The sequence below is a fragment of the Scyliorhinus canicula genome, chromosome 18, assembly GCF_902713615.1.
Source record: "Scyliorhinus canicula chromosome 18, sScyCan1.1, whole genome shotgun sequence".
NCBI lineage: Eukaryota > Metazoa > Chordata > Chondrichthyes > Carcharhiniformes > Scyliorhinidae > Scyliorhinus > Scyliorhinus canicula.
This window is the reverse complement of record NC_052163.1, coordinates 101,667,483-101,690,082: the sequence shown is the minus strand read 5'-3', so window position 1 is coordinate 101,690,082 and position 22,600 is coordinate 101,667,483. Positions and strand designations below refer to the sequence as shown.

Sequence of the window (22,600 nt, the reverse complement as noted above, 5' to 3'; positions counted from 1 at the left end):
AGCAGGTTATCATCATTCTCCTGCCTTGTACTTTGACCAGCTGACACTACCAATGTAGGCCCATCACCCTGGGGTGCTGTTACACAGGCCCTTGGAAGGTGGAGCAGGTGAGGGTGTGGGAGCTGGGTGTGGGAGGGTCGGGGAATGGAGGGGGGGAGGGAAATGCGTGGGAAGGAGTAATGGGAAAGGGGAGATTGTGGGAATGAGGGATTGGAGGACTGGAGGGATTGGGGGAAGGAGGGATTGGGAGTGAGGGGGAAGAAGAAATGGGGGAGGGGGTGAGTTGACGGACAAATCCTTGTCCTGTGAGAATCTGGTGAGGGTGAGGGCCTCTCTGGTCCACCGGGCATGCCGGACCCTTACCGCCGCCTATCCTCCATCCCCCGGCACCTCCTGCGGCTCCTACCCAGGCTCGTCTTCCAGCCCATCCTGGTCCAACTCCTCCTCCATCCAACTCTTCTTCCCACAAGGGGCTGCGTGACCCTCCTCCTTCTCCAGCAAGTTGCCCCGTTGCTGTGTCAGGCTCTGGAGGTCACAGCAAACCACCACAAAGCCGGAGACCGTCTGGTGGGTGTACTGCGGTGCACCATGAGCTTCGTTATCTCGGGTCTCTGCCTCGATCTCCAGCCTCCGCACTGGCGTCATCAACCAGGACCTCAGCGGGTAGTCCTTATCTCCCAAGAGTCAACCCAACAACCTGGACTGCTTCTCAAAGATACTGGGGATCGCCGAGTGTCCCAGGATGTAGCTGTCATACACGCTCCCTAAGAAGCGTGCACACACCTGCCTGATCTGGAGGCTGTCGGCATACCGGGGATGCCTGGGTGCACGCAAAGTGAGAAACATGTCATCAATTACCCCCTGGACATGGGGCATTCTGACATTGGCGGAGAATCCTGCAACTGGGCATCTTGGTGGGCCTGGTCCAGCTCAAAGTTGATCAATCCGATGCCTGGGCATACAGGGCATCCATAACCTCACAGATGGACTTTTGGGCTGTAGCTTGGAAAATGCCGTAAAAGTCCTCACTCGAGCCCATAAAGGTTCAGTACTGCGGTGACCTTCATGACCACTGGGAGGGCGTGTCCTCCGCCTCCTCCATGGGGTGCCCAGTCTGTGAGGACATGGCACAGATGTCGCTCTGTCTATTTGTAGAGACATCGGGTGGGATTCTCCCCTACCCGGCAGGGCGGGTGGTCCTGGCGCCGATGAGAGGCGTGAACCACTCCGGCGTCGGGCCGCCCGGAGGATGTGGAATCTCTGCACCTTCAGGGGTTAGGCCGGCGCCGTCGGGGCTGGCGCCGCACTAGCCGGCATCAAAGGGCTTGGCGCCACGCCAACTGGCGCCGAAGGGCCTCTGCCGGCCAGCGCGAGTTGGCGCATGCGCGGGAGCCGGTAAGTACCTGGTCTAATTTACGCCAGCGGGACCGGCCTAAAACAGGCGCCCACTTGGCCCATCGCGGGCCGCAGAATCGCCGGGAGGGGGGCGGCTGCCAACCGGCGCGATTCCCAGAGAATTCAGCACCCAGCGGGGGCGGGATTCACGCTGCCCCCCCCCCCCCCCCGGCGATTCTCCAGCCCGGCGGGGGGTCGGACAATCCAGCCCAGAGTCTTCTGCGGCACATGCTGTCCATTATCTCGCCGACAAACCAACGATGCCTGCCTCTGGGTTCCGTCTCAGCTTGATGGCCAGCCCGGTCTTCAGGGTGTTTGCCGGCCCCCTACACATGGGGTGCCGCGTGCAGCCTGCATCAATGCTGCTGCCACCTTCTCAGGATGTGGCCACCTGGGTTGCCACCAGCACTACGAGGGCAGTCTCTGTGGGACCAACATAACCAGCCATATTTTGTCTATCTGTAAGAAATTGGACAAGGAGCGAAACCGACAATCAGTTAGGGTTTGCTCCCCAGGGCCCTCAAATCCCCCTGAGCCGCCCCCATCATTACGTGTCCCGCCCTCTCTCAGTGTGCCATCCACCGAGCCAGTTGTGCTGGAAAATCTCACTCTGCACACTCACCCCAGGCCACAGCAGGAGGCCCTCGACCCCAGGCTCCTGTTGGGGACATTAGGGAGAACGTGCTCAGGTGCCCTCCCCTAATCGACACACTTACCCTATGGCCATGAGGATATCCCTAGTGCTGAAGCCCAGCTCTTCAGTGTTTGACTGTTGGCTGCTGCCTCGATGGTGCTGAAGCTTCAAGAGTTCTGGCAAACTGTTCAGACTTCAAAGTTTGATTGAAATACAATGCAATAATCATCGTCTGCGACATGGCACGTGCACCCACGAAAATCCACATGAGAGCTGTGAAATCCCACAACTAACAAGGCCATTTCCTCATTAACTGTGAAGCGAGAGGCTGCTCATAGTCCAGGGAGTTAAAGTGACCTTCAACATAAAACCAAGGCCCGGGCTCTTCCTGGAAATATGCAGTCGGACAGATTGGCAGCTGTGGTTGCCCCTGTTATGGGTATCCACAATACTTAAAGATGACTTGAAGGCTTCACAGATCAAAATCCCCCCGACCAAGGCCACCCCGCTGAGGGGTAGCCCAACTTCCTGAGCACTGGGGCCTCCTGAGCACTGGGTCAGCAACTCCAGTGCCCTTGAGCAGCATGCTGGAAAATGGAAATGGCTACTCACCTCCCCAGTTCTCCTCAGCAGCCATTGCAGCAGCTTCATGTTGTTAAAAAGGGATACTAAACGATGCCCGCATGATTTCTCACTGGGGAGCCAGTTCATTCCCGGGAGGCTGTTGCATTTGACTTCAATCTCGCTAATGGAAATTAATGCAAATTGGGATTGATGATATGCTCACCATATTTGGGCGTGATCTGGAATTCGCCATTGAGTGTGGGCCGGTTAGATGAATCACGTCTGGCGTAAATCTCGATTTTGGCCTTTCCTTCTATTTAACAGGTCTGCAAGGGCAGCACGGTGGCCTAGTGGTTAGCACAACCGCCTCACGGCGCTGAGGTCCCAGGTTCGATCCCGGCTTTGGGTCACTGTCCGTGTGGAGTTTGCACATTCTCCCCGTGTCTGCGTGGGTTTCGCCCCCACAACCCAAAAATGTGCAGAGTAGGTGGATTGGCCACGCTAAATTGCCCCTTAATTGGAAAAAATAATTGGGTAATCTAAATTTTAAAAAAAAAAAAATTTAACCGGTGTGCCTAGATCTGCGCCAGGTGCAACGCGATGACTAAATCGCACCCAATGTTGCTTTCCTGCTTGGCCAATCTAGCAGGAAAGTTTAGGCTCCAAAGGGAAAATTTAGTCCTCTCCAACCCTGGGCTACTTTCCTCCCCGAACCACAAGGCTCTTTTGTAAGGCCTTACCGAATGCTGGTGCTCAGCATGTTGCCTGAGTGACATGTCTCTCTCACCCATTAATTAGCAGCTTACTGTCGGTTCCACTGATGGGCTATTTGCCGATGAGGCCTGAGAGTTCAAATTACCTCAGCCTCACATTGTTGAGTTTAGGATAGTTTGCCCCAACAACAGCATCTGGGTCCATGGTTACAGCTCCAGGTTTTTCCCAAAAAATTACTTCTAATGTAAATGCTTTAGTGACAATTCCTGTAAAGAGTTTCTATTGTTATAAACCCATCTCTGTGTCTTTTATTCTCCATAGCTGAGGTCTGGCAGTACATTCCAATTACAAACAAAATTTCTTACTGCAGGAAATATAAGATGTTCATGGTGTCTGCTGTCAATTATGAAGGCAGAATGTATTTGCAGTGCAGGAAGTACTTTGGACAGGCAAAACAATTATCAGATTTACGCTTATAAGTGTAATTGTGAAAATAAATTGTTGCGTACTAAAAAATTTATGATCTCACCTTTGAATTTGAAGTAATATCCTTGAAGACGTCAGCCAAACAGAACGGTAACATGTACGCATAATTGGATTTCAATCTTCGCATTTTATTTCATGAGACTTGCTACACCTCCAGGCTGCCCAATACCTGTACTATCATAGCCATCAAGTGGGAGGCCTGTCGGGATTGCTTGTGGGCACTTAGTGGAGTGGGTCTCTAATTGTCAGGCACTCAAGGGCCCAGTATGGGGTGTGGAGGGTGGGGTGGAGGGAGGGGTGTGGTTTGGAGGAGGAAGGCCCTGTCGAAAGCCACTTCCCTTACCTTTCTTCCAAATGCTCTGCCACCACCCCTCCCCCGACCAGCAACCCCCATCCCCACCCTGACTCACCTGTGGCCTGGGGTGCCTTGATGATCCTGGGCCTCTTGTGTGTGCATTGCCAGCAAATGCCACTGCTCCCCTGCTGGTTCGGACAGTGCTGAGGTGCTCTAGGGAAGCAGGATTTCCGTTCCCATGGTCCTTGATCCCAAGGAAGACCACTTAAGTGCCTGATTGCCTTCTAATATGGTGAGCCATCCCCAATGGAGGCGAAGTGGAGCTCTCCAACCAGCAGACAAGACCCCCATCACCTGGATTAAATTCCACCCTTCATTTCTAGGTGGTTTCATTGTAGTAACAAGTTGTTTCCATTTGAATCAAAATCACGATGATATCATTCTTACGATGTGTTATACTTTCCTTCCCCCTCACAGAAAAATGGGTTTGAACAGTTCTGCATTAATTTTGTAAATGAGAAGCTTCAACAGATTTTCATTGAGTTAACTCTCAAAGCTGAACAGGTAAGAAAATTAGAGCATTTAAAGTTGAATAATCATTCCTGACACCAGGAAGTAGGCTTTGTAGACTTAACTGTATTAACAGCAAGTCTTTATTAACAACTCATTGTTGCCTGGCACATGATATTGTCTGTCATGATCTCGCAACACATGAAGGTACATGCCCTGAACTTTTATCCTTTCATATCTACATTTATCCTCATTTCTCCCTTGATTTGTAATCCATTATTGACTCGTTATTGCATTGATCCAGTATTTAAACTGGAGGCATTAGTTCCCCAAGTGAATGATTTTAAACATATCCTGCCTTGCTTGTTCCAAGATTTGCAATAATTCTTGTCTGTACTGTACCTGTTCTGCATTGTTGACAGGTCCTTTTTATTTTTGTTCCAGTATGTTATTTGTAAAAGTTGCAAAATTAAATTAAAATATGTGTTTTGCAAAAAAAAACTCATAACCATGTACACTAAAGGGTACAGGTATGGAACTGGCCCTATCCTAGGTTTTTCTGATAAAGACCAATGGTTCTCAGTTCAACTTTAGACTGACCCTCGCTCTGGGTCATGTGCCTTCTTACATCACTGTGGGGGTGGTACTGTACTCAGTCCCACATAGCTGTCTGTACCAGACCTTTATACCCCTAAAAGAGAAACAATAGCAGTCCGCCAGTCAGTACCACTTTAACTGGCACAGTGGTTAGCATTGCTGCCCCCGGTTCCCAGGTTCGAGTCCGGCTCTGAGTCACTATCCGTGTGGAGTTTGTAAATTCTCCCTGTGTTTGCATGGGTTTCACCCACACAACCCAAAGATTTGCAGGGTAGGTGGATTGGCCACGCTAAATTGCCCCTTAATTGGATAAAATGAAATGAATTGGGTACTGTAAATTTATTTTAAAAGAGGTGTGAGGACATCAGCTTCGGACCCAAGATATATAAATAAAAATCCTTACACGCATCCAAGTCTGCAGTTTGAGTTCTGCATCATTTTGATAATTAGCTAACTTTGCAAAGATCAGGCTTTTAGTGCAAATGTTAAATCTTTTTCTGTTAGTTTGTACACTGCTTTGTTATCAGAAAATTGAGGCTGATACGCTGAACTTACAAGAGACCAGAGAATATTTTCTGGTATAGATAGTTTTCAAAAAGCTTGGTGACCATTTCTAGGTCAATTTCTTTTCTGGACATTCTTTCTGTCTGACCTGCAGTTTATAGGTTGTGACATTAATTTATTTTGCCATTGCTAAACCATGAAGAACTAACAAAGGGCGGTTATTCTCTGGCCCAGAGGCCCTCTCAAGGGGACCATAATTGCACCAGTGAAAACTCATTTTGAGATTCCTCCCCCCCCCCCCCCCCCCCCCCCCCAGCTTATTGCTGGGCGTGGAGCAGATTAGCATATTTTGATTTTAATTCGGTTTTAAGCCGAATTCACCGGCCACTTCAATTTCCCTGCCCCTTGGCTTCATGTTGCACTGGCAGGAATCACTGTTGGTTTCCAAAATCCGAGTCAGATATGATGGCCATATCGAGGCTCGGAGGCCAATGAAGTCCCAGGTGGTCAGGGACATGGCTAGAACGTGCCCTGGCACTGCCCCCTGGCACACTGGTAGTGGCAACAGTGCTAGGTTAGCACTGCCAAGGGATTGGACCTGAATGGTGGGGAGGGGCCCTGAAGTGCAAGGGAGGGTTGGCGACTCCATATTGGGGTACCATTCACGGGGAGGGTGGGGCCAGTTGGCTGCATTTGGGGCTGTGGTGGGAGTGGTCTGCTGGCGATGGCGTGGGTGTTGGTTCTGTAGAGTTGTCTTAAGATTGGACACCCTTTAAAAATGGCACCTCAATCTCTGAGGAGCTGGGCTTCGCCTCATTTGCGATGTTCACCTCATTTGCAGCGTAAATCTCTCCAACCTGAAAAAAAATGGTGTGGGTGGGTTGCGATCTGAATCACGCTGACCCATGCAGCAGAAATCAGACCGCTTTTCCTGCCGGAGACCACACTTAGAAATTGTTTCGAAGAATTGCACCCAAGATTTCATCTCTATTTCGGTACTTGCTTCCTTTGAAGAAGAGTAAATGCTGTTGAAGCATTTTACTACATCAAAGGTGCGAGGAATGCAAGTTGCTGTTGTAAATCAAGGATTTGGATAAGGATGACCATTTTGCACTAGTGTGCCACGGTGGCATGTTGCAAATGGTGTGGCACAAATTATACCAGTTGCGAATTTTGAAGATTCAGGGAATCATCCCAATCAGATGGTAAGGTTCATGGGATCTCAGTAACATTTTATTCAAGTATATTCACTAAATACTTTGAAGATAAGCAAAATAAGTTGATGTTCTGGAGAGGAGTCATACAACTTTATAATGAACCAGTTGCCTGCTTAAATGACTAGCACAGTTCACATTTGTCGTCCCTTCAACAGGAAGAGTATGTACAAGAGGGCATAAAATGGACCGCCATTGAATATTTCAATAACAAAATAGTCTGCGATCTGATAGAAAACAAAGTTGTAAGTGATTCTTCCATTGTCTCTATCAAGAAACTAAGTAAAACATCTGCCATTAATTGAACATCTTGCAATTGAGATGCTTTCAAAACTACAGAATTGAATATCTGCCTAATGACTCATTATCAAACGTTTACTATCCGTAATGTGTGTTCCGAATATGCCCGGGAATATTACTGTGCTCTCACAGGATTAGACTCGACTGTGCAAATAGAAATGTTATTCTTTTCTGTTAATAAACTTGTTAATAATTCAACAGTATTAGAATGCAATTCATAAACCAAATCGATTATAAGTCACTTCACATTTCATATCTGCTTATCTTAAAGATGGCTATTTTGTGCATTTGTTTAATGGAATAGGGAATATTGCTGATAAAGTAACCGTAAGACTGTTTTGGGTAGAAATTTGTTTTGGGTATCGCGCAAATAGGATGACTGTATATCAACAAAGGAGCAGCATGGTAGCATAGTGGTTAGCATTGTGGCTTCACAGTGCCAGGGTCCCAGGTTCGATTCCCTGCTGGGTCACTGCCTGTGCGGAGTCTGCACGTTCTCCCTGTGTCTGCGTGGGTTTCCTCCGCGTACTCCGGTTTCCTCCCACAGTCCAAAGACGTGCTGGTTAAGTGAATTGGCCAGGATAAATTGCCCTTAGTGTCCAAAAAGGTTAGGAGGGGTTATTGGGTTAAGGGGATAGGGTTGAAGTGAGGGCTTAAGTGGATCGTTGCAGACTCGATGGGCCGAATGGCCTCTTTCTGCACTGTATGTATGTTCTATATTCAACACCCCACAGTACACTTGCCGCCAATTTTATTTCCTGTTAAAAGTACAGATCGCTAGGTCTTTGCTGTTTCTGGGATTCTCCCACATGCTTTTTATGAGTTGAATTCCCTTCTCTTCAAAAAGCCATATGTCTTTTGTGAGCTGGAGGCAAGTTACACAAGGAGTGCCCCATTCCCTGACTCATCCAGGCTTCTCTGGCAGGCCCTCTGCTGGCGAGAACTTATTCCAGCATAACCAGTGGTTTCAATGCCCTGTGAATTTTGGGGCCATTGCTTCTGAATGAAAACTATCGCAGTGTCGTTTGCTGTTTGCCTTTCAATAGGCATCATGCTGCACATGTGAGCCTCAGCTACCTGATAAAGTGTTTGAAAGAACAAAAGTAACTTGATTGCAATGAAAGATTTCCTAGTGTGCATTTTCCAAACAAAACCATTAAGGGATTACAAGGCCATTGATCAATTTTTGGATTGACGTGGCATCAACATTGGATTACATCATTTATTTTGGACTGCATCACGATTTTGTAATTCATTCCCTGATATCTATTATTTAAAAGCTTTACGTTGCATAGTTAAATAAACTGAGCCTGTTACTGTGCGTCCATGTTCTCAGAATCCACCTGGAATTATGAGTGTCCTGGATGATGTCTGTGCCACTATGCATGCCACAGGAGAAGGAGCAGATTCAACTATGTTACAGAAACTCCAAGCTGCAGTAGGTTGTCATGACCATTTTAACAGCTGGAACCAGGGGTTTATAATACACCATTACGCTGGAAAGGTATGTATCATCCTGTACAGTTCAATATTGCTGCAATACAAATCTCATTGCTGTATAGACGTTCAAACAGCATAGGTGTCTAGGCTTTCCGTTGCATCCACTTGCAAGTTCCTTTACCTGCATTTGTCACTTCATAACAGCAGAGGAAAGCAATCGACAGTTTATTCCACCAATTTCAAAAGGAAGCTGTGTGTAAAATATGAACAAAATAAATCACAAAGTAGCTATAAAGATAAATATATATAATGAAACCCAAGACAAATAAATAGAAGGCCTAAAACAAAATCAAAATTCAGCTCATCTAATGCTTCCGCTGACAAATAAAGTGGGCGACGTCGCATTGAGAAATATTGATCAGGACTCTTTGACCCCAAGATCTTCTGGCTGTTCACCCCGTGGTATTTTCCAGTCCCGCCGACAATGTACGCCCGCCATGGCATGGGGTGGATTTAATGGGATATCCTGTTGACAACGGCGGGGTGACCGACGGCAAGCTGTCGCCCAGAAACACACAACGGGGAGGCTAGAGAATCCCACCCCTGGTCTCTGCTAAATTAACCCTCTCAGTCAGTCAGGCCCTAATGGCGTCCCTAATTCCACACTCAGAAAGGAATATGTGGAAACTGAGAAAGACTATGATCAGTGTTATGTTGCCTCCTTCATGACATTGCCCACAAATGCTCCCAAATGAAGAATGCCCACTTCACTGTGGTAGCAGAAGGTTCTTGGTGTCTGTGGAACCGCCTTCAAAAATTGGGAGTAAGGTGAAAAGGGAAAGCATTACATGAGAAGCTTAGGCAAAAGGGGTCATAGATATGGTAGCCAAAAGGGATGTGCGGGTGAAAATTTGATGAAATAAAGCAATACAAATTGGTGAACAAAGCTTTGGCAAAAGAAAAACAAATTGGCTTTGACTCAATGAGTAATGCACCATATCAGTAACTTTGGGTTCAGGATCTTTAGCTATCATTAACCCGGCAGCAGAAGTCTTGTTCCTTGACCCTCAAGTCAGTACCAGCTAGCAGGCGGAGCTTCAGATCCTGCACCAGAAAGGGTGAGGTGGATCAAGCTGTGTGCTCGTAGATCAGAATCAATTCAACAGTGCTAATAAACAAGAAAGCAAGTAACATCAGCCAAGAGTTTTAATGAAATGTTTTATGTGGGAAAGGCTGGAGAACAAAATATCTAAAAGCAATATCATTGCAAAGAACAAGAAACATGGAACTTTCAACTGCTTGATAGGAATAGGAGTGGCTCATTTAGCCCTCAAGCTACCACGCTATTCATTGAGCTCCTGGCTGATCTGTGATCTAACGCCACATACCTACCAATGTCCCATATCTCGTAATACTTCTGGTGAACAGAAAATCCACTGATCGCAAATGTAAAATTTACAATGGGCCCAGCAATTTGTGGAAGAGATTTCCAAACTTCGACCACCATTTTTAATTTAGAAAAATATAGCACAGAAAGGGGCCATACAGCCCACCTTGCCTGTGCTGACGCAAAAACACCCAGGTGCCCTTTCTAATGCCATCTCCCTGCATACGGTCCATAGCCCTGCAGCTTACAACACTTAATGTGTAGATCCAGGTACTTTTTAAAAGAGTTTAGGGTCTCTGCCTCCACCACAAACTCAGGCAGCGAATTCCAGACAACCACCACTCTCTGCGAAAAATGTTTTTTTTTCTCATGTCCCCTCTAATCTTCCTGCACTTAGCTTGAATCTATGACGCCTGGTTTTTGAACTCTGCCAAGGGAAACAGGTTCCTCCTGTCTACTCTATCTCTACCCCTCACAATTTTGTACACCTCAATCATGTCACCCCTCAACCTTCTCTGTTCCAAAGAAAACAATCCCAACCTCTCCAATCTCTCCTCGTTGCTACAATTCTCCAGCCCTGGAAATGTAGTAAATATTCTCTGCACTTTCTCCAAAGCAATTACATCCTTCTTGTAATATGTCAGCACAGGATTGGAGGGACGAAGGACCTGCTCCTGTGTGTACTTCTCGTTTTTCTTCTTCTGATTATTATTATATGTCAGCAAAGGCTTGAAGGGTCGAGGGGCCTGTTCCTGTGCTGTACTTTTCTTTGTTCTTGGAACTGCACACAATACTCCAGTTGTGGTCTCACTAGTGCCTTATACAGTTTCTGTGCAGAGGTGCTTCCAAATTTCTTTCTTGAAGGTTGCCTCTCATTTTTGGGCCATGTCCCCAAATCTTCAATTCCAGAAGCAAGTGAAAATGCTTTTTCTTCATCTCCGCAATCAGCTCCCCTTAATGCCTTGACAGCTTCATTCAAATCATCCCTTAGTCTTCTAACTTCGAGGGGATAAAATCCTAGTCTATGTAATCCCTCCTCATAATTAAACCCTTAGAGCCCAGATATTATTCCATTAAGTCTCCTTTCAGAGCCAATGGACGGGATTCTCTATCCTTTCATCTAAACTGGGCTGATTTAGCTCAGTCGGTTAGATAGCTGATTGGTAATGCAGAACAAGGCCAGCAGCGCGGGTTCAATTCCCGTACCAGTTTACCCGAACGGCGCCAGAATGTGGCGACTTGGAGCTTTTCACAGTAACTTCATACTTGTGACAATAAAAGATTATTATTATTATTATTATTAAACTGTTGCTAGATAATGAGGCCTCAACACAGATCGGTGTGAAACACCATTGGCATATCCTCCCACTTTGGTATCTGCCAATTAGCCCTACTCTCTGGGCAGGTTGGGGCCCATAAAGTTCGCCAGGTGGCCTTCCCACTACCCCCCCTGTCCACCATCAACCTGCTGGTAATTTTAAATGAGGTGGGTGAGGCCTATGCCACCTTGGACTAAGTTGAGGCCCTTAAGTGGCCAATGGCTGCTTCTTGCTCAGCCTCAATTTCGAGGTTAATGGATGTTCAGGGGTAGGGGGCTACCACACATGTCACCTTGCTCGGAATTAGGTGTGAACCACCCTCAAAGGCTCCCTTTTATATTAGGAGCCCCCCCCCCCCCCTCACGTGGGTTCTCCCTTCCCACCTAGATTCTCCATCATAACCCGCACTCCATTTCACTCTAATCCCCACCTTTTTTCAACCTCCCTTCCCTGCCTTGGCACTTCCCGCACTTACATGGCCCTGGACTTTGGTACTTACAATCTGGGGACTCCTTGAAGTCCTAGTTCTGGCCACTGCTGCCACTAGGCTCACAGAACTACCAGCCAATCTGATTAGCCGGTTGCCCTCCGAGGTGGGATTCCCGCAAGTGAGGGTGGAAGTTCCAGAGTATTAAATGGCCGGGGTGGGGGCTGTTGGAAATGTTGGGTGTAGGTTCTGCATCATCTCTTCAGGTGGCAAGGCAGAAACCCCACCATCCCAAAAATCCTGCCCTCAGGCTGAAAAGCAGAGACAATCTAACAGGATCAATAATTTACCTCAATTCCAAGAGCTTCAAATTTAGACCAGGCTCCTCTGAGGGACTTTATTCAATGCCTTCCAGAAGTCAATTTAAATAACATCAATAGACATTCCCCTATCCACTGCTTTAGTCACCTGTTCAATAGCTTCAATCAGGTTCTTCGGGATAATTTACTATTCCATGCTGGCTGTCTCTGAAAATTTTCAAAGTGTTCAGTCACTTCAATCCTAATTATTGACTCTAGTTAGATTAACTGGTGTGTAATTCCATAGTTGCCCTCTCTCACGTTTCTTAAATAATGGAGTCACATGTGCAATTTCCAAATCTAAAGAAATAGTTGCAAAATCAAGAGAACTTGCGTCGATCATAGTAAAGCATCTGAAATGTTCTGTTCTTCCTTTAAAACTTTCGGATGAAAACCATCCGGACCTCGGAATTTGACACTCTTTCATGCCGTTATTTCCTTCATAATTGTAAATTTGCTTCTGTTAATTTTGGTACTTCTCTGAACCCCTGGTTCAATGTTAGTTTGCTTGGGTTGCCTGGCATGCGATCCTCTATGGTAAATGGTAGTAAATAGCAAAGTTGGCATTCAACATGTCTGCCATTTTCCTTATTTTCATTTGTGATAGTCCCATTACCAGTTTTTAAGGGATCCATATTAATCTTAACCACTCTCTTTCTAATATAATTGTTAATGTTTTTTGAGTTGATTTTCCTACAAGTTTCTTTACATATCCTGTTACTGTCATTTTTTTCACCCTGTTCAGGCCTTTGTATCTCGCTTTTGCCAGGAACTGTGCTTTATTTGCATTCGTGTACACGTTTCCTTTTGATTCTGTGTCCCTGTGTCTCTTTTGTCATTCGGACAGGCGACGAATTGTATAGCTCATGTGAACAATAAATGTGTACACTGGTTTCAAAATTGATGGACAGCCACATAACTTATATTGCATATGATTCCGAATGCATCCGGGGAGTAACCTGTAGAGCAGACATTGATTGTTCTGGTGGATTTAACAATGCTGTGATTTTAGTAGAGTTGGCCTAGTGAAAGCAGGTGGGAAAAGCCTATACCATATCCCAAGGGTATTACAGGCCTAATATTTACTGGTGTCATTTAAGGAGAGGTGACAGAGAGGGCAGGAGCTATGGCCAGGAAAGCTGGAATAACGCCTGTCCTTCCAGGCCTTACAAGCAGTGCTGTAAAGTCACTTAAGGATCCAGGCCTTCCGACCTCCTGAAGCAGATTGGGCACCGGGCACCCACCCCTCATACCACCTCCTTTAAAAATGGAAGTGGCTCGGTTCAAGGTGACTTGGTGCTGTGTTTGAAACTTTTAACATTTGTACATCCCATCTGTTTTTTGGGGCTTAATATTATCTCCATTGTCTATTGGAAACTCTGACTCGAGTCTGCAAATGTAGAGACCTGGGTGGAAGATATATCTGATGTGAGTTGACCCTCCTCATTATGCAATTCTTCCTCTTCAAAGTAGAGGTGAAGCGGAATCCCTTTTTTGACAATGATGGAGAATTGCACCTCATGAAGCCTGAAGTTCAGAGTAAGAAACAATGGACAGTAGACCAAAGGGGAATTTTATATAACACCTCTACATTTGAGTTTTGTTTGCAATATTTCACTGCAGGTATCCTATGATGTAAACGGATTTTGTGAGCGCAACAGAGATGTCCTCTTCACCGATTTGATAGAGCTAATGCAAACCAGTGAATAGTAGGTTATTGACTTTTTATCTCATATAAATGATAAATATGGTCCTAATTTCGATCAATTTATGAAAACTCAGTAGCCTGCAAATTAGAGATTTAGTTTCCCTCATAATATATCAACACCTTGTGTAGCAGTGCTCTGAGACTAAAACAGGTAAATGTATGACAATGTAAAAATATAATCGGTCTGTCCACTATAAAAGAGACTGTACAGTTGAACATAGAGGTACATGAACACTTTCCACCTTTTTTCATGCATTCCACATATTACTGGTTAGATAGAGATATTTGGATTTCTACTTTTAAATGTGTTAGCACTTAATGTGCGTGGGGTTGCAGTTAGCTCAGTTGGCTAAATGTCAAGTGCATGGATCAGATTAATGCCAACTGCAGGGCTTTCAATCCCTATTCTGGCTGATGTTGTCTTGGGACCTGCCTCCTCACCCTGCATTGTAGAGAAGTAATCAACAAGGATCTACATTCAGCAGAGAGCTGGAGAAGAAGGAACCTTGGGCAGGATTCTCCGGTCACCGACGCAAAAATCGCGTTCGGCGGTTGGGCGGATAATCCCCGTTCACAACTGAATAGGGGGCGGTGCCGCTTTTGCAATGCTCCGCCCCCTCCAAAGTGGCGTATCGAGGGCGTTGCCTGAGGCCCACCCCCGATGCTCCGCCCCCGACCGAGTTCCCGACGGCGTTGGTCGCGTGCGGTCTCATCCTTCGGGGACTCAGCATGGTGGCTGCGGACTCAGTCCAGTGCCACCTCAGTCGGGGGAGGGTTGATCTGCGGGTAGGGGGGACTTTGCCAGGGGCTGGGAGCACTGTTGGGAGGTGGTCTGGGGCGCGCGAGCCGGCCAAAAGGGGGGGAACTATTTTGCAGGCCGGGTCCGAGAGCGGCCGGCGCCATGTTGCACGGCAGCCGACTTGTAATGCGGAGACGCCAACAGCACTGGTGCAATCCTGTACCAGCTGAGGTTATTCATGAAGACCTGCCTTAGGGCAGCACGGTGGTGCAGTGGTTAGCATTGCTGCCTCACAGCGCTGAGGTCCCAGGTTCGATCCCAGCTCTGGGTCACTGTCCATGTGGAGTTTGCACATTCTCCCCGTGTTTGCGTGGGTTTCGACCCTACAACCCAAAGGTGGATTGGTCAAGCTAAATTGCCCCTTAATTGGAAAAAAACTGAATTGGGTGTGGTGATTGTAGATCTGTAGATGCAATACAACTGAGCAAGCACTAGAGGGAGCACGGGAGAGCTATAAATACAGAGGGACAGGAAGTGAGGACACACTTCACAGAAGTGGCAGCAGGACAGGCAGGCAGCATTTGAGGTAGCTGTAAGTTAAGCTCTGAAGACAGAACAAATTCACAATAAAGCATCTTCTCCAACTTTGAGACTACGAGCTTTATTAAGACACAAGGAACAACACATTGGGTACTATAATTTTTTTTAAAATGAAGGCCTGCCTTTGCAACCTTGCCCCTTGCTTGAGTTGCGGGGACCATCAGGTTAAATCACCACCAGTCAGCTCTCTCTCAAATGGAAAAACTGCCTATGGTCCTCCGGGACAATGCCGACATTCAAAAAGGAAAGCATTAATTCACTCATCACACTGACTGTCAGTTATAACTATGTGTGTCAGAAATAATTTGTGAATGCTTTGTCTGATATTTCTGTCATAAACATGTATGAAAAGACCTTTCTAGGAGTAAGGTACCTAGAAAAAAATTGAGATTATCAATAGACAACACAATCCAAGGAATTCTTACCCCAGTATTCTTAAAATGGGTTCAAATTGTGATCTTGCTATACTTTCCATTCCACTGAGGATACCACCATCATCGAAGAACTTTATATGTAGAAGCACCACAATAGGGAGTTATTATGTGAGGTAAGATTTCAGAAAATGAGGACCAATAATGAGTGCTGAAATTTTTCCTCACAAAGTTCTTTATTCTTTCGTGAAACTTGGGCATCCCTGACAAAGTCAGATTTGTTGCCCATCACGAATTAGCCTTGAACTTGCTAGGCCATTTTGGAGGGCAGTTAAGAGTCAACCACATTGCTGTAGGTCTGGAGTCACATGCAGGCCAGAACAGGTAACCATCCCTAAGGAGAAAGGGGAAGCGAAGAACCAACATTCAACAGTAATCAGAGTCTCTATAGCTACAGGAAGTAAAAGAGGGACTTTCACCGAACACCTTTCACAATCCCAGGATATCCCAAGCACTTAATATTAATCTTTATTAGTGTCATAAGTAGGCTTACATTAACACTGCAATGAAGTTACTGTGAAAATCCCCGGGTCGCCACACTGCGTCGCCTGTTCGGGTACATTGGGGGAGAATTCACAATGTCCGATTCACCTAACAGCACATCTTTTTGGACTTGTGGGAGGAAACTGGAGCACCCAGAGGAAACCCACGCAAAGACGGGGAGAACGTGCAGACCCCGTACACACAGTGACTCAAGCCGGGCATCGAACCTGGGACCCTGGCGCTGTGAAGCAACAGTGCGAACTACTGTGCTACCTTCCAACCAATGAAGTGTTTTTGAATTGGGGTCATTGTTGTTAGGTGGGAAATACAAGCTGGTACACAGCAAGTGCCCAAAAGAGCAAAGTAATAATACTCAGATAATCACTTCCAGCAATATTTGTTGAGAAATAAATATTTGCCAGAACGATAACATATTGCATTTATATAGCCACTGCTCCCATTGTTTTGGACAGCGATGTGTGGTAATGATTTTGCTATTGCCATTTACAGCTCCTCTAGACCCACCTTTTATTTCTTTACTATCACATTACCACCCTCTTTGCCTCATGCCATCATCCATTTTTCATTTAATCATTCCTGCCCTCTACCTTTCATCCCTTCTCTCCTTTCCCTGACTCTGCCCTTGCTTAGAAACATTTACAGTTCTCGATGAAAGGTTACTAAACAGATATTTTGGGCCAGACTCAGGCTTGTAGCCTCTTGTAATTGCACCCCAATGAGTCACTGTCTTCCGAGTAGACAGAAAGAACGTTGGAAGAGAGTGTGATTATTTTCTGGCCTATGCAGAAATCCACACCCCAGCTACATCTGGGCTCAGTCACTCTGCTGTGAAAAAAATTGACAAGTTTCAGTAATTGCACTTGCCTGGTTTAACTCAACTCATGGTACAATGGGAGAGTATTTTCATTCTGATGTGTCAGTGATTCTTTTTCCAGCCCCTTCATTCAAATGCTGTTTTCAGAGAATCTACAGAATGAGAAGAAAGGCAGGCCAACTACAGCGAGCATGAAGATTAAGGTACAGTCAATGTTCCTTCATTTCTCATGTGTTAAGTATGTTTTAAATGCACTTGAGCCTGACAGAGAGTATAACAAGGCATTGTTACTGGCACAGAGGTAGATTAAATCACTCCAGCCTTTCTTGGACACTGAAATAATATTACTTTCTAAAGGTCCTGATGCCAATCTCTGCTAATGTGCTTTCTTTCCCGAGTGACTTTCCCCTATATTATAGCAGCTTCCAACATCTAAGAAATGCATCATTGGCTACAAAGTGTTCTGGGAAGTCTCATAGATGTGAGAAACACAATATAAATGGAAAGTTCACTCATTCCCTATCTTAGTAAGCCATCTAGTGGTACAGCTACCTCAGCTCTCTGTAACTTTATCTTTATCTTTGCAAAGCACATTCTGCTACAGTGAGGATATTGGGTACAGTACTCAGATCTGTGGCCCAGGTGGAAGTGGCACTACAGAAGCTCCTGGGAGTCCACACTACACCATCAGCCACTTCAGGCACAGCCCACATGATGTACCATGTGAAGAAGGGCACTCGTGCAGGCATTCCCTGCATGCACTGGAAGCCGCTGAATTGACGCTTTCATGATGTCATTCAGCCCAAGCTGCTGATCTGACACCTGGCCTCCAACTTTGGGATAGCAGAACCATGGGAGGAATTTGCTTCATCAAAGATTAAACATTCAGTTGTACGAGAAGCCAAGCACTAACATTAATTAAAGGTCCAGGTACCCAATTTGGTGGAGACGATGGCATAGTGGTAATGACACTCGACTAGTAATCCAACGGCCAGGCTAATTTGAATGTGTGTTCAAATCCCACTATAACAGCTGGTGAGATTTAAATTCAATAAGTAAATCTGGAATGCAAAATTAGCCTCAGTAATGGTGACCATGAAACTATCATCGATGGTCATAAAAACCCATCTGGTTCACTATTGTCCTTTATAAGGAAGGAAATGTGTCATCCTTACCTGGTCTGGCCTACATGTGACTCCAGATCCACAACAATGTGGTTGGCTCTTAAGTGCCATCTGAAATGGTCTAGCAAGCCACTCAGTGCAAGGATAATTCGGGATGGGCAATAAATGCTGGCCTAGTCAGCGACACCCACATCCCAATAAAAAATAAATAAAAAATTAGGTAAGATCATTATGAAATTAGACAAGCAGAAGGGGATGGTTGGGTGAGCTGGATTGCAAGCGGCCTGCGTTCACACCATATGCAGCTTACTCATCATTCCAGACAGCAGGATGAGAGTGAGCTGGGAGTTGAGAAGGAGCATAAGGCAGGAATGTACCAGTATCCTCGATGTTGCAAGTGACACCACATGCCATAGGCTTGTCACAGCTGGCCTCATGATGCCATGAGCCATCTCCTCCATAAGGCTCAGGGAGAGTTGGGCTACCTTGATCCCCACCAGGTCCGCTGCTCTCCTTTGTGTTGTGTACCACCTTGTCCTGCCAGTGCAGTGATGATGTAGCACCGCGTATGCCACAGCTAGTTAGTTGCAAGTAGGTGGAGGCAGCAAGAGGTGGGTTTAAGGTTGGTAGCCTTGGTAGATGTGTAAGATTGGGTATCTGGATTTTAGGCAAAGGTATTGAGTGCCTGGGAGTGCTGCTAGGTGAGTGGTGGGCATGTGATGCATCGAACAGCGTAGAGAGGCCAGTGTGTAGGAGATGTCATGTAAAATTGCATTTGTTGACCTTGATTACCCACATAAGGTCACGAGACGTCTTGTAGCACACCCAGCAGGTCCTTAGGTGCAGATGTCAAGAATTGACCACCTTTGACACCGGCTACTAATTCTTTCTGAGAGTGGTTCCAAAGTGTCTCTTCACTGGCCCACCCCCACAGAACAATAGCATTTTTCTTCTTTTCCAACTCCACCACCAAATCCTCCAGTGCTGCATCCAGCTGACTCTGGAAGCCTTTCTCTGTCCGGGTGTTCTATTCCTCTTGTTTACAATTATGATATAATACAAAAATATATTTCGCTTGCTCATGATAAAATGAACGGAATTAATTTTAGCGTTTTCACTTGGTGAGTTACAGTTCAAGTGAAGAACAACAATAATAACAAGTTGCATTTATTTAACACCTTTAATGGCCCAAAACACTTCACAGGAGCGTTTATCAAACAAAATTTTACATTGACCCAAGAAGAAGATATAGGCCCAGATTTTGTGATTAGTGGCAACCAACTGCACTCACCACTGACCTTGAACAAAATTACCCACAAAGATTTGGCGATCATTCTGGAGTGGATTTCCTCTTTCCCGAGATCAGTGCGGCTAACTCCATGGAACATCACAGGCAGCAGTCAGTTGAGTCCATGCAGGCCTTGATCACAGCCATGCCAACTCTGGATACCAACGTGTCCGCTGCATTAGATGGGCTGGCCGATACCTTAGTTTGGCCTTACAGAGTCACACTAATCTGCGCCAAGCTGCTTGCTAGCAGAGTGCTACTGGTGAAGTATGGCTGACCCCTGAGAGGGATGATGGTGAAAGGACACATGGAAGTTGGAACCTCAGTCAAAGTGCACCTGCTGCCGTTGCCCCCATTTCTAGGCGGTATCCGATATGCAGTCTTGTGTCCCAGTTGTTTGGTCAGCCTGTGCACAGGTGTGGTTAGAGCAGTCTTTGGCAGGGGCAGGTGACAGGATTCAGAATCTAGAGACTAGCAGCCAAGAGCACCTAAGCGGCAGGGATTTGAGCAGCCTCCTAGTACCTCATGTGACATACACAATGCTGCTCTTGGTTGTGTTTCCTTCGAGTGTCACCAGTCAAGATTGAAGAGAGCGTCTCTTGTCTCCTTGTTGCCATGCCTTAAATCTGCTTCCAGATCTGATGAGGTCAGGAAGCCCGGTCTGCTGCAGGCTGACTGCTTCATTGCAGCTTTTCAGAAATCTGAGACTAAGTGATAAAACCATTTTTCTTGGTTGCACACCAGCTGAACATTGATGGAATGGAACGCCTCCCAGTTCACAACTACTTCTGGGTGATCTGGGGTGGTGGGGGGGTGGTTGGGGGGTAACCTTTCACTGCAAGTACTCTTAGCAAACCCTTACCCAGTGGAAGAGCGGAAAGCAACTGTGAGCACCGAATTAAAGCCATGCAATTGTAGCAATAAACAATAAGTCCCACAAATCGCCCTCTTCATATATTGCCTTGGTTGCAAAGGCATGTTTTAGGAAACTCTTGCATGCGACATTATTTTAAATGCAAGTTAAAATGCCACTGCAATTTCAGTAATTACATATTCAAATTGCCTACCCACCTCACTGGAGGTGTTACACACACACACGCTTGAACATGCCAAATTAAACCTGGAAGCTGGCGCGTTAGAGATGGCTTTCAGGCACAGTGACACATTCATCGATATTAAGCCCCTACTCACTCCTCCTCACCTATGAATACCTCAATGTTAATGTGTCTCCCTTTAATTCTGTGACAAAGCTGATTTTTAACCCCTTATGTAATGAATTAAAGTAGCCAACACCTGTAAAGTAAATCTTAGATAGAAGTGGTTCATGTTCGTCACAAACCTGGGATTGGATGCTCAAGGCCCCCCCCCTCCCCGCGTGTTTCTCATTGGCACGCAGTTTGCTGGCAGCCGCATTCTCTCTTCCTGCCGCTGGTTATTGGGATTTCCCATTGAAGCCACTCCATGCCGCCGGGAAGCCCGCAGGCGGGGGGGGTGCACACTGCCAGCGGGAACAGAGAATCACAACAGCCGGAGTATTCCAGCCCTGATGTACAGCAAAGTACTTCAAGTAAAGCTGTATGTTTATACAATGTGCTAAATAAAATTAAATCTAATGTAATCACGTGTACAGTCTTCACTTGTTTCAAGAGCAATAAACTGTGATTCTGGTTTGTCCCTCAGCCTCTGCAAAGATTAATCTGTAATGCAAGCTCCTGTATGAAGTTGAATGGTTTGAGTCATGACTGGCTTCAGAAACTGCATGCAGAAAATTATTACTGTTGTCTCCATATTTGGAAGAAATTGGCTTTCCTTCCATATGGAATCCAAGATTTAACAATCATGGGTATTTTCAAAGTTGTTAACGTATTTGTATCTTTCCTCTGATTTAGAAACAAGCAAATGACCTGGTAAGCAGGTTAATGAAGTGTACTCCACACTACATCCGTTGTATCAAACCCAATGAGACGAAGAGGCCCAAAGATTGGGAGGAAAGCAGGTCAGTTTTTTATTGGTTTGGTTTGGCCTGTCGTTAGGAACAGCTTCCTGGTCTTGTAGCTTTTTCAAAATGTTTTCTCCTTCAGTGCAAAGCTTTTAAGTGTTGTCATCTCCATGTATAAAGCCAGCTGGGAAACGGAAGTGGGCATTTGTAGGGAAGATTCAGATTGTGGTGTGGGTCATCAATTGGATTACCTATCTTCAGTCCGTACTACTGGGCTAATCTCTTTATAACCTGTGGAACAGCCTAGCAGGGCAACAAGGAATGGGATAAACATTCCACATGCTGTTGGGGATAAACAGAAAAACTGAGCAAAACCACACCAGCGGCAGTTTCATTGCACAAGTGAATTGTTGTACTGTAATTCAATTACAAAGTGGCATCCGTGAATGTTTCTGTGAGAAGAAAATTGCATCCTTTCTAAAACTAATCAACAGTTGTGTCAAAATCCTCAAACCTCCTGCCTAGTAGCACTGTGAGTGTATGGACACTAAATGGAGTGCGGCGGTTTGATATGGCGGCTCGCCGTATATGTTATAATTGGACAGGAAGATCCCAGATTGGAACCCTGACTCAAAAGACGCTAAATTTTTATTTATTTTTATAAAATGTGGAGGAACAGAGTCACAGGACCACTAATTAGTTTTAACAAGGAAAGAACATTTATTAAAAGTGAAAAGTTGGATTATTAATACAATACCTTTACTCCCCCGTTAGTTTAACAATTACACACAAGTTTTAGGATTAACACAGATTACAAAGTACATCTTAGGCTGCAATGGTCTCATTAACACAAAGTCCATTTTAAGCACACAAGATGACTGTGGGCAAATACGCTCTCCACTCAGAACCCCAAGTGACTGTTTGTGGATATATCCTCAGAATACCCCAGGTGATTGTTACGAGAGTTTCCAAACTTCACTCCCAAAAACATGTTTTAAAATCGTCTCTTATAATTATGATTTCCCTTGATGGTTTGCATTGCGAAATCCAGAACGGATTTTCCAAATGACACTTTTAAATAAAGTTTCTGCTCCACTTTTAACAATGGATCCAGTCCAGGAATTTACCAGCCGACTTATGAATAGCTTCTTCCCTGCTGCCATCAAACTTTTGAATGTACCTACCTCGTATTAAGTTGATCTTTTCCCTACATCCCAGTTATGACTGTAACATTACATTCTGTAGTCTCTTCTTCCTTTCCTATGTGTGGTATGCGTTGTCTGTATAGCATGCAAGAAATCATTTTCA

The 22,600-nt window shown here is 45.6% G+C and overlaps 1 protein-coding gene across 1 annotated transcript in view; it reads left to right on the top strand.

Annotated features, from left to right (window-relative positions):
- myo1f (myosin IF) overlaps positions 1 to 22,600 on the top strand; it is a 180,548-nt gene that overhangs the window by 109,227 nt on the left and 48,721 nt on the right. Inside the window, exons 12-17 of the mRNA XM_038777186.1 lie at positions 4,566 to 4,652; positions 7,072 to 7,158; positions 8,550 to 8,717; positions 13,769 to 13,854; positions 17,063 to 17,144; positions 21,243 to 21,349. Of these exons, the coding sequence (XP_038633114.1) occupies positions 4,566 to 4,652; positions 7,072 to 7,158; positions 8,550 to 8,717; positions 13,769 to 13,854; positions 17,063 to 17,144; positions 21,243 to 21,349 (617 nt within the window). The remainder of the gene's footprint in view (positions 1 to 4,565; positions 4,653 to 7,071; positions 7,159 to 8,549; positions 8,718 to 13,768; positions 13,855 to 17,062; positions 17,145 to 21,242; positions 21,350 to 22,600) is intronic.